The sequence below is a fragment of the Larimichthys crocea genome, chromosome II (genome assembly GCF_000972845.2).
Source record: "Larimichthys crocea isolate SSNF chromosome II, L_crocea_2.0, whole genome shotgun sequence".
Classification (NCBI taxonomy): domain Eukaryota; kingdom Metazoa; phylum Chordata; class Actinopteri; family Sciaenidae; genus Larimichthys; species Larimichthys crocea.
The window spans coordinates 9,049,669-9,061,690 of NC_040012.1; the positions used below are offsets into that span (position 1 = coordinate 9,049,669).

At 40.6% G+C, this 12,022-nt stretch overlaps 1 protein-coding gene across 1 annotated transcript; it reads left to right on the forward strand.

The window, feature by feature from the left end:
• Nucleotides 1-3,858: 3,858 nt before the first annotated feature.
• Nucleotides 3,859-10,031, forward strand: and2 (actinodin2). The gene is made up of 6 exons (XM_010739977.3): nucleotides 3,859-4,003; nucleotides 4,454-4,533; nucleotides 6,201-6,245; nucleotides 7,498-7,658; nucleotides 8,132-9,046; nucleotides 9,248-10,031. The coding sequence occupies exons 2-6, from the start codon at nucleotides 4,461-4,463 to the stop codon at nucleotides 9,641-9,643; spliced, it is 1,590 nt and encodes a 529-aa protein (XP_010738279.3). The 5' UTR covers nucleotides 3,859-4,003; nucleotides 4,454-4,460; the 3' UTR covers nucleotides 9,644-10,031.
• The last annotated feature ends 1,991 nt before the right edge of the window (nucleotides 10,032-12,022 follow it).

Here is a 12,022-nt window from a genome sequence, read left to right on the forward strand (position 1 = left end):
TATTACTATTCAGCACAAGTTGGAGACTGATAAGAGGCTTCAGAAGAGCACAAAATGCAAACTGCAGCCTTTTAACAGCTTGCCATACAGAATCAGCAAAACAGAGAATTGTGCCGTCAGCACAGAAATCTCCAACAGTTACGTACAAGACAATAGTATTAATTACACTCAGAACCAGCGGTACACACAAAGTCCTGATTGGGATTTGGAAAATAAATCACAGCTTCAAAGATTGTGGCGGCCACTTAACAAAAGCGCTTGTAATAGCACAGGAAATTAGCAACTTCATTAAAACTGCTGTGGAAAGTGATGCTGTTTCAGACATAGCAAAATCTAACTTTCAGTCTGTGCAGGAACAGAAATAATACTCTCTGCTGAACAGATTGTGGAATGATTAAAGCAGATCTCAAATTCTGGGTGTCCAAGACAATGTGGAGATTAGACAAGATTAGGTTAACTACAAGAGTCTGCAGCCATGCATATTACCATGTTCACCACAAAATGCAAACATCAGTTGAAGCTCCACTTCAATCCACTTTATTTATATAGCACGATTTTAGCAAACCCAGGGTTTTCAAAGTGCTGTACAAGATAAAACAGAACAAATAACACAATAGAAACATGAAGTAGATAATAGAAAGATAAAAAAAACAATAAAATAAAATGAATAAAAAGCACTACCCGCACAGGATAAAATAAACATAAATAAATAAGTTAAAAAAATGCATGTACAGTATACACATAAAATCAACACTCTACATGATGTTAAAAGCCAATGAGAAGAGGTGGATTTTAAGCTAATGGAAATGTTATTAGTTTGGCACAAATTTGCTTCAGACCATAGACTGTATAAAACATGGATCTTGCATCCATGACATCACCCTCCGGTTTCTGAGGAGCCATCTTCTGAGTCTGAGACTCTTCTCCTTCCCAGATAACCTAAAAAAATGGTCGTGGAGACGTTGGTGGAGCAGAGGCGGGCTGAATGAAGTCTTAATTATGCATAACTTTAAGCCTTAATATAATTTGAACAGGTAAGTTCAACAGATGAAAAGTCATAAAAATGAGAAGAATAACATGTTTCATTGAAATCCAAAAAATGTTTTACATACATATTTTACTTTGAAGCACAAACATAAACCTCATGGTGGCAATAGAAGAAAAGTCAGAGGAACACCGAAGTCATCATTATTTATCATTTCAATCTGTCCGATAGCTGTTGAGATATTTCAGTGTGGACCATCATTGCCATCCATAGAGTACTGTCTCAAACAAAAATATATTATCTGTTGTTCTGATAATATTTATGAACATTAACTCAAAACCATAAACCATAGATCCACTATAATTCTTCAGTCTGCATTCAAGCACTGGTTTATTGACAAGGAATGGGAAATCTCTGAGACAGACGATGAAACTTGGTATCTGGTCTACACCCACAGCATTCTGGCTTTCTTTACTGTTTTAAAAATACTAATAAGTGTTATTAAGTGATATTTTTTCTCCCTCCTCCTCTAACTTTACAGAACTTTTAATAATCACAGCCCGTTCTGTTACTGATTTATTTATATGTGACGTGAAACTTGAACCACAACTAAAGTGTCTACATAAAAGCGTTTGACAGTCTTTTTTTTTTTTTTTTTTTTTTACAAGGGTCTGTGTTTTTAATGAGCATGAGATGCTTTATGGGTTCTTAGCCCAATTTTTTGTCAAATTGCCATGAGTTTTTCCATGTACAGAAAGAGACAGACATCTCTCCTGATGGCTGTTCTGCTTTAAGCTGAAGAAGACAACCATTTGTCTCCTTTTGTGACAGCCCCAGTTATTCTGAAATGTGTAAATTGCAGGGATCATAGCCACGGCTGAGTCATCATCAGTCATGCAAGAGATCCACAGTCCTCGGGGACAAACTCTATGACTGTAGAAAACCAGCATTTAGGAGCCGAGCGGAATATGATGCTTGAGGCAGAATCATTTAATTTATTTTTTTAATTTTTATTTAATAGTAATCAAAATATCTTGATATCTAACTTTGACTGAATCTGCCCTCTATACTCTATACTACTTCATGGGTCCTTGTACCTCAGGGGTACTCCTGCAGTTAGCAGGTCCACAACTGTGAAGTAAAGTAAATTATAATTTAATTTAAAAACACATTTAAATATTATGTCAGCTGTAGCACCAGAAAATGGGCTACGATCGAGAGTGTGAAAAAGTTAGCAGAGACCACAGAGACTGTAACCAGCTAGTAAGGATTGAAATCGATTGCTAAAATAATGAATAAACAGTTGAAATAGTAGCTGAAAGTAATGGATAAGTGGTTGAAACGTTATGGATAAATAGCTTGAAATAATTAAGTTTAGCTCAGCAAGTTACGATGATTGGAATGGTTAATGTTTAGTTGAAATAGTTAAGGCTAAAAGCAATAAATAAATAAATGCTTGACAAAAAGTTAGTGTTAAATGGGTGAAATAGTTATGGACAGGCTAAGTGACCAAAACAGCTCGTAGTACGATTACGAACATGATCAAACCGACCTAAACACTGACTGATACATTGCGTGTAAAGATTATTGTAACAGTATCTACTGTATGTATGTATATATGTGAAAACTTGAGTTGATCTGACAGGGCTGTGGGGTAATAACCCTACACGTATGTATAGGTATTTGTCTTTAGGGAAGACATAACTTCAAAGGTTGCCTGTTGTTATGCTGTTTGTTTTCTGGTTTCTATGGCTTCCATATACAGTCCCACTGATACAGGCTGAAGGCTGTATGGGCTATGTGGCACAATCCAGGCATCAGGAATCTGTACTGAACAAACAGTGGTGTTGGCATGTTAGTCCTAATGGCTCTGCACTTCTACAGCAGCACTAGCTTCATTAGTGGGCCTCCATATGAGCCCTACCTCTGCTAATGACTCCAGCTTCCTCCGGGTTGTCTGACAAATAAGAAAAACTTGCAATACTTGTTATTTTTTTCTGACTGAAATGAATCTTTTTTTTATATATATATACAGGTTTATTGGTCTGGTGATTGAGAATGGAAAAAATCAGAGTATGCAAACACTTGGGAGTGATTTTTACCTTTAACTCTTTTATAAAACAGCTGAGTAAATGTAACTGACACAAACATTATTATCAAAAGGGCTGCTTGAGTGCAGCATTGCACCATTAAAAATGAAAAGAGTCACGTTCCTGTCATCCCGGACAATATTGCTCACACATTTGTCAATAAACTGATGCAACGCAGTTGTTATTTGAGAAATAGCTTTTATTTCTTTTAGTCAACTCCTGCGCAGAGACGGTTCTTCTGGTGATGAAGCGCTGAAATAAAAACAGGACTTATTTACTGCTTGTTATCTACTGATAAATTCTGTTTTATGTGTCTTTTTTTTTTTTTCTTGCCTATCATCAGGAAACTAACGTGAACACCAGGACGACATCTTGCTCTACATTTCCCACTGAAAGTTTTATGATAGCTGCGATAGCTGTGGGCACTTTTCTTTATAAATCTGCGCTCCTGTAACAGATAGGCCTCGAGCTAGTATGGATTTAACGTTTTACAGTTAAGTTCACGCCCAAGTTCAAATCTCAAAATCAACTCATGGTTTAAGACTAAATGTCACCTTGCATGTTGACCCCAAATTCCAAACCTGTGAGGAAAGAAACCTGGCGCTAAGTGGCACCTTGTTAATGTTCCTCCACCGAGAGCTGCTCACCTCTTCCTAATTACAGGACCCCTATTGGTTGGACGGATGGTAACACAGGAGCCAATCCTGTAGCGCCTACCAGCATGTCGGTGCTGTATGACATGCCTTTTTTGTTTTTAATGATCAAGTGGGCTCCTTAAAAATGTTTCCCTGCCTGTCAGTCCCACACAGGGGAGCAGAGAGGTAAAGGCTTTAGACAGCTCGGACACCCCCCCACACCTCAAAGAAGCCTGATCCGGAGAGCCGCTTGCTCCTGATCACAGGAGGCCAGAACTTCAGCACCTTTGCAGGTAAGCACTGATGTTCATGCATGCAACTCCAACTGCAGTGTCCTCGTATTTCTTCACAAGTCTGAAAACTGTAGAAGACGATCTCACGCTGAGCACTGCAGCTATAATTCAACAGCCGTCTGAGCAGAAATGTGGAAGAACATTTGAAGCCTGCGGCTGTTTGATTGTTCAGTTCATTCGCTTTTATTTGATATTCTGATTTTCATAACTAACGTCTTGTTTTTCCTCAATAATCCCTCCAAAGCTCTATTACATCATGTCCTCAATGTGCACTATTGTCTTGGCATCAGGCAGTTTAATAAATGCTGTCTCTCTCTTTGTTCGTTGTCTTCTCATTTACATATCTTAGAGTTTACTGAACAATGCCAGAAGTTCATATTGTTGTGAATCATCCTCAGACACAGCTCTGTTACAGCATCATCTCTGAATATTGTTTCTATCTGTCCTCAGGAAGCACATGAAACAGAAAATGGCGCGTGTTGGACGACCATCACTTTCCCTGATCCTGCTATCTATTGTTTTATTACCAGGTGAGACTTGATTTAAAATGAATCTATGACTTTATTTAGTATTTGTCACAACTGCTTAGTTGGCACACAGATTAAAATTGTCTCTAATATAGTAGTTGTTATTCCTCTTAACATTTAACATGCAAGATGTAGCCACAGCTCTGAGAAGATACTGAGGTGTTTTGGGGAAATTTGGGTTTACACACAAATAATACATAAGTATCTTTAAAATGAACAGTTTTTATGTAGAAAATGAATTAAAATAACAATAAGATGTATCAAATTTAGGGATTCTCCATAATAATATCTGTGGCATAGTGACATAACTTTGAAACGCCACGTAGTTTCCAAACACTCATGTTGTACGTTTCCATCTCTCTTAGTTTCATTTGAAGGATTTCTAGAAGCTTGAGGAGATAAAAGCAACCAGCATTTCACAAAAACAGACTAAAAATGAACTTCCTTCATATGTTTTAGTACATTTACGCAAATATTACTTGCTTAAAGGTCCAGCCTGTAAGATTGAAGGGGATCTATTTGCAGGAACAGAACATAATATAATAAACAATCTTCTGTCTGGGGCAAATGGAATCTTCTTGGATGAGAGACGAAATGTCTTCACAGATCTACAAACAAGTCCAGTTGCCCCAGACTTTACCTTTTTTGAAAAGAGATGACCTGGATCACTGAGAACCTTCACAGACATAATAAACTGTGTTTTCATTAGTGTATAATCACCTTAAAATAACAATCGTCTTTTATAGCTACAGATGCTGCAGGTCTTCCATGTTGAACCACCATGAACTAAAGTCTGACTCTAGATAGTTAAGAACAATATTGAGGTGCTTGTACTTTACTCGAGTGCTTCTACTTCTACTTTTTACTCCACAACTTTATCTGATACAGTTACTTGTACTTCTGCTGTGATACCTAAAGTACATTTTTGCTGATAAGTTCTTTTACTAAAGTAGGATTTTGAATTCAGGGCTTGTAACATTTCTTAAACCCTGTCTACGGCTCTGGAAATATGCTCATTAATCTACGGCACAGAATTATAGAGACACAATTAGCCTCATCTCTTTAACACTAAATAACATGACATGTTGATGTACAAGGCAGCCTCTGAGTGCTTCAAAATCTTTCCAGAGTCATAAAAAGACATCTACCCCTGCTCCTCTGGGAGATTTTCCACATTAATAAATGAAAACGACCGGAAGTTTCTGCCATAATTCGCTGACTTGGCTGTTTTCTCATAGTTGTAAAACTTCTGAAGAAAACCCCCCGGTGGAGCCAAAGACAGCCCTCATGTGGAAACGAGGATGTACACAAACATGTCCTCCCACCTTCCACTTTTACAGTGTATCGGTAATTGGTTTGTGTGAAGGCTCAGTCTTTGTAGTTTTACAGGTTAAGGTGGCCCCCAGTAGTCGCACAAACTCCACCGGTCTGGTTCAAAGACCAACTGAGCGTGCATGGGGCTGCATTGGAGGAGGTGAAGGGGGTGTTTAATCGGCAGGATGCTGCCTGTGCCGGGGCGCCAGAGTCCCCAGCACCTGCCGTGTTTTACCCAGGGGCTTATTAGCAGATTACAGTTTTCCCCTTATATTATGAGGGAAAGCTCAACATCTGGTCCTCGTCATCTAATGTCCCTGCTGCTGCTAATGTGGCTGCTGCTTTGTGTTTTACAGAGTTTCTGGGGGCAGTTCCAGTGGAGCAACACAAGGAGGAGGAAGGTGAGGACCTGAGACGTGGCATGTGGGACACGTTGGCTCTTTAATTACTTGAAGAATGAACTTTAAAAACTTCAAACACAGACACATCCAGAAGGGATTCTACAATTAGTCTTCCTCAAGAAACAACACACATTTTGTGATTCATAATTCATAATTGATTAATCATTTAAGTAAATTTGCTGGTTTCAGCCTCTTAAATGTGCTTTTCTTTCACAAATATGAGACTAAACTGAACATTTTTAGGTTAAGTCGTAAAGGAAGGAAGTCGGGAAGTTGACTGGGAATCTGGCATTTTTACTTATTTACTTTATACTGATACTTTATTTAATAGACCAACAGTCTGAAGTCGGCAGATTAATTAATCATGCAATTAATTGTTAGATGCAGCCTTAATCCAGTAGTGCCTTTTGTAAATCTTATAATGTTCAGTTTGTTGTTTCAAAGAGAAGTTGATCACATTGTGGATCATGTTTTAGGCCATAGTTTGTGATGTAGTCCTTCCATTTAAATAAAATATGAAGAAACGTCTTGTACGTCTTATCCACAAACAAAACTCATCGAGTCACAAACAGAAGAAAAAAACTAGACAACCTTTCAAACACAAAACTAAAACTTTATCTTTTACATATTAAAGGAATAGTTGATGTTTTTAAGAAATATATATATTTGCGGTTGATGCTAAATATGAAACTAGAGCCAGTAAACAGATAACTAAGTTTAACTTTCTTTACACATTAAACAAAAAACATGTAACCTGTTTATTAGCATTAGCTTTTAGCTTTAGAGGTGCAAGGCTAGCTGTTTCTGCCTGTTTCCAGTCTTTATGCTAAGCTAAGCTAATTTAGCTACACATTTAGCGTACAGGTATGTGCATGGTATTGATCTTCTCATCGAAGTCCAGGGAAGAAAGAAAGCAAGTAAACTTAACTATTCCTTTTAATAACATAACAAATATTTACTGATTATAGGAAGTTACAACTTATTTATTGCCTTAAAATGACAATACAAACATATAAAATAACTTAACATGATGGACATTAAAACATTAAATCAAAACAATATAAATGATCAAAAAGGACGGTCTGTTCCAGTGTTTTCAGGCGGGTATGCATCATAACTAAGACTCTCTTGTCTGGCTATAAATAGTCAAAATAGTGAACAATGAAAACATCTATTCAGTCTGCCTCAATTGTAAATCCTGCACGAATTTTAGTTCACTTTCTCCCTCTCCTCTCCTCTCCTCTCCTGTCAGTATCTGCAGTGTCTGATGTGAAAACCGAGGCCATGGCGAGCTTGACAAAGCTCGTCCGCAACAGAAGGAACCTCCCCGTCTGGGCCTTGCCTCAGTTCAAACGCCTGCCGGACTTCTGGGGATGGTACAAATATTTCATGGACAGCCACAACCAGGAGGGAGTGAGTGTGGAATTAGTTTCACATTAATTATTCAGTTTCTTCACGTCGAGAGTATAAAAAAAAAAAAACAATGGTTGTTTTTCCTTTTAAAAATTAATTTTTGAATTCAAGTTTTTCTCTTATTTTTTAATGCGGTTGTCTTTTTTTTTCTGAGCGATAAATTCTTCATTGCTCAGACCGCGGTTATATAAAAGTATTAATACTGTATGCCATTAGCCTCAAAATATGCTAAGAAGAGGAGTTCAATGCAAGTCATGTTCCTGCGTGTGAGAGCTCTGAGGTTTAGGAGTCAGGCTGGTTTCAGTAACAAGACAGTGAGCTGAAAAAGAACATGCAATCCTCCTCAGAGGATTTGTGTGAACTGTTCATCTATCAAGAGCTTCGTTTAAAATCTTAGTTATATTTTTAGTTCCTCTGATGCATATAACAGCCAGTTTATTCTTTTTTTTTGTCCTTTCCACTCGATGTTTAAGGTTGAGGATCTGGATCGTCTGTACATGGCCTACCTGCAAAACAAGCACAGGTCAGAGGAGGGCCCAACCTTCAACCACTACCTCAAGCACCTCAGTGAAATCTACAAGACATGTGCCAATTCTGATGATCCAGAGTGCATCGCCGAGTCCACCAGCAAGCCAAAGGCTGCATTGGTGATGCCAGAAGCCTTCAAGTCTTCTCCTGTCAGGCTGTGCAACCCTTACCTCGACCCCTACTGCCTCTTCCCCCTTGTCCCCAAGGCTGCTGCCCCGGAGGCTGAACCAGCTCCAGTCAAAGTGCAGGCCCCTGTCTTCACCCCCATGCTGCCCATGCCCCTGAGGAGCCCCACCGGCTTCTACTACTATGCCCCTGTCTTGGAGCCCTTCCTGACCGATGAGCAGAGGGCTGAGCTGCTGAGAATCTGCAACCCTGAAGATGTGGAATGCCTGCAGTATCACCTGAGGTCAGCTTTTGGCTACCGCCCGGCCGCTGGCCCTGCCCCATCCTACGCCGCCCTCAAATGTGACCCCAGGGACCCCTACTGCATGCCTCCACTGGTCCACAAAGCCCCCACTGGCTTCTACCACCTGCTCTACCCCAGCTGTGATCCAGCAGTCGATCCTCTGTGTGTGAGCACCGCCGCTGCTCCCCTCTCTGCAGATGAGGCTCCTAAAGAGCAACAGTGCAACCCTCTCTTTGACTCTGGCTGCAACCCCCTGACTGCCACCAAGCTGTCCGGCCTCACCAAGCCCGTGCTGGAGTACCCCCTCAGGGATCAGCCTGCACCTGCTGCTGCTGCTGCTGCTGCTGCCCCTGCTCCTCTGGCCTGCGACCCTCGCTATGACCCATACTGCATACTGGCGGCCGCTGCTGCCCTGCGCAGGCCTCCTCCTCCGAAGCTCCCCGAACACCAGGTCTGAATCTGAAGTCCTGCTATTAGGCTATTAGGAATAGTTAAAACTATTAAACTAACCTAGTTGCTTGTTGATTGGTTTTATTAATCTTCTTTTCCATTATTAAGTGATGTAGTGAAATGAAATGGGTGTTTTCACTTGCTGTCTTCGATCTGCTTTGCATTTGTTTTGAACAAAAACACAAATTGATCAACCAACCAGGTCCGCTACAGGCTTGGCGTTCGTGGCAAGACCGAGGACGGCCATGACTGCTATATGCACTATGACCCAGGCTGCAAGGCGGTGAAGCCTGGCCCCATGGCCAAGGCCGACATCAAGGCTCCAGCCAAGCCCAACTGCCATCCGTTCGACCCCAGCTGTGGCAAGTTTGCTTCACCCGCTGTCGTTAAGGCCCCAAAAGCCAGCAAGAATGGCATTATCCTGCCTGATCCCGACTGCGACCCTGAGTTCGACTACAACTGCCGCCTGCGTCGCGCTGAGCCCGCTGATGAGCCTGCCGCCGCTGCTGAGGAGAAAGCTGCTGATGAGCCCGCCAAGGAGGCCGCCGTCCCGAGCTTTGAAGAGTTCTTCAGGGGCGTCATGAGGCAGTACAAATAAATTTCAGCTTGATCATCCACTCTGTTGTCCGTAATCTTTACAGACTTCATGGACATAATCAAATCCACGCAAAAACTATGCAATCAAATCAAATATTGTAGCTTTTAAATGGTCAGTGTGACTTTCCCAGATAATCTGAAGGTCTGTTTTTATGAAAAACAATTCAAGGCTAACATTGAGCAGTATGTGAAACACTTCATGTATGTATGTTTGTAGAAAAGAGTCGTATGTATAGATGTGTGATAGATTAGGGGTAGTTTGAATTTGTGTCAGCGGGCAAGAATTTTTCTCTGTTGTACATTCTCTGTTTCTATTTGATTAATCCTTTAAGTGTATTTAATGTTGTTTTTCACATTTTTTCTGTAACTCCAAACCTCATAATGCTTTATCTGTCTAGTTTTTATGAAGTTATAAATAAAAAAAAAAGATTTTAAAAACTTCTGAATTTCTTTTCTTGAGGTTAAACTCTCTGCAGATCACAGATACATGTCCATGGTAGCTAAAGATAAAAGTATAAAACTGTAAATTAATGTTTTAACCGTGTTAAAGGGACCTGTGAATGCACACGGCAGTTCAGTCCCAAGCTGCTGAAACTAACATGTAGCACCAAGCTGAGCTTCAGTGCGCCAGCTGGCATGTTGAACCTGCACCAGTTTATGCTCCACCATTACGAGAAAAGCTTATTGTTGCTAAATCTACACATTTAATATTCACATAATCAACAGAAATTTGTTTTTTGCATGATAGTGTGTCACACTGCAAGACCCCTAATGCACTAGAGATGCATTACTACAAGTTTTAAGGTAAAAGAAACAAAAAAATATATATTTTTCAATATTTCTGGCCCAGCTGGCATTGAGCTGCAGATATTGAGGTTATATGATATAGTCACACCCAATAGTTTTCTACTCAGTGCTTTATTTTAAGATAATAGCTAAATTTAAGGATCAGTACCTCAAATGAGAACAATCTGCAGACATACTAGCTGATTTCTGAGGATGTACTTAGGCACAGTGCTACGTAGAGTTAATTGCCAGTGTTAGCATGTGTTACACCCTCAAGGATGCCGCCTTTGTTTAGGTGCCAGGTAACTTAATTTCACACTGACAGAAAAGACAGTCATGGGTAAACATCTGCTTGTTTAGCATCTATGTAACTGACTTGTGTTTTTATGACTGGGCACCATTCTTCTTAACTGGGATTACAGCCCAAAATAATTCAGTAATAATGTACCCTAACCAAAGTGTCGACCGACCCACCAACCAACACGAGCATCAGTAGAGTCACACTGCTAGCACAGCTAAAAACTCCCTACAACAATCCCTAAATAAAATATTAAAGTTGAAACTTTATTAACCATGTACACATATACACATAAAATGATTTCTCCACATTTAACCCACATGCACATGCCCATGCAGAGGATCACACACAGATAGTGACAGATGCCATATACACACACTGGAGCACTGGGCAGCGAATCGCAGCGCCCGGGGAGCAGATGTTGGGAGTACGGTGCCTTGCTCAAGGGCACCTCGGCTGTGGCAAAGAGGTGGACTGCCACCCCACCAGCTGTCAGTTCACCTTCCAATCCTCGAGCAGCGAAACCAACCTTCAGGTTATTGGACGACCCAATAACTAGATGTGAGGTGAGTCCTTTCAGTGTGACTGTGTGAACAGTGTCAGAGGGGTTTATGGCAGATGCCGTCCATGTCCAGCTGTATGTAACAAAAATGCCACAAATTCATACTTTGCTGATGATTGAAGGTATTTAACGTAAACCATCTGACATGCTGATTGATGAACCGTGGTATTTTCTCTCACAAAGCTGAAACATTATATTTTAGAAATGAAGTTCAGCCGTGAGCTACAAGGACTGCAGTCTGCTTTTCAATAACCCAACTTTTCAGCAGCTCCACTGAACAGCAGTCGCCTCAAGCAGACGAACACTGCTGCTGCTGCTGCTGCTGACAGTTTTAAAGGCAGATAACACACAGCCGGGCCCAGTAATGACTACCTGAACACAACGTGCACTCAAAAGAGCCCCATGAAGGTATGTTTCTAATTGTAGCTGCTGTCCTGTAACGTTTGGACTTGTGCTGAGTTCTCCTGTTGTGCTGGGATCGAAACTGTCTGAAGCAAGAGACAAACTTTAAGTCTCATTCAAGTTCAGTCAGCTGTATTCTGTGTGTTTTACACTGAGGGTTCTGATGTGTACATGGACTCTCAGATAAAAGTTATAAGATAGTAAGTCTTCTAACCCTCAGTCCCAGAAGAACACCACTGTTTAAGTCAGGCTTGCTGTCAATCAATAGCCCCTGTCCTTATGAACTAAATAACTCACACTCTCTCTCTCTTTGCATGTTGTTATAGCGTTCC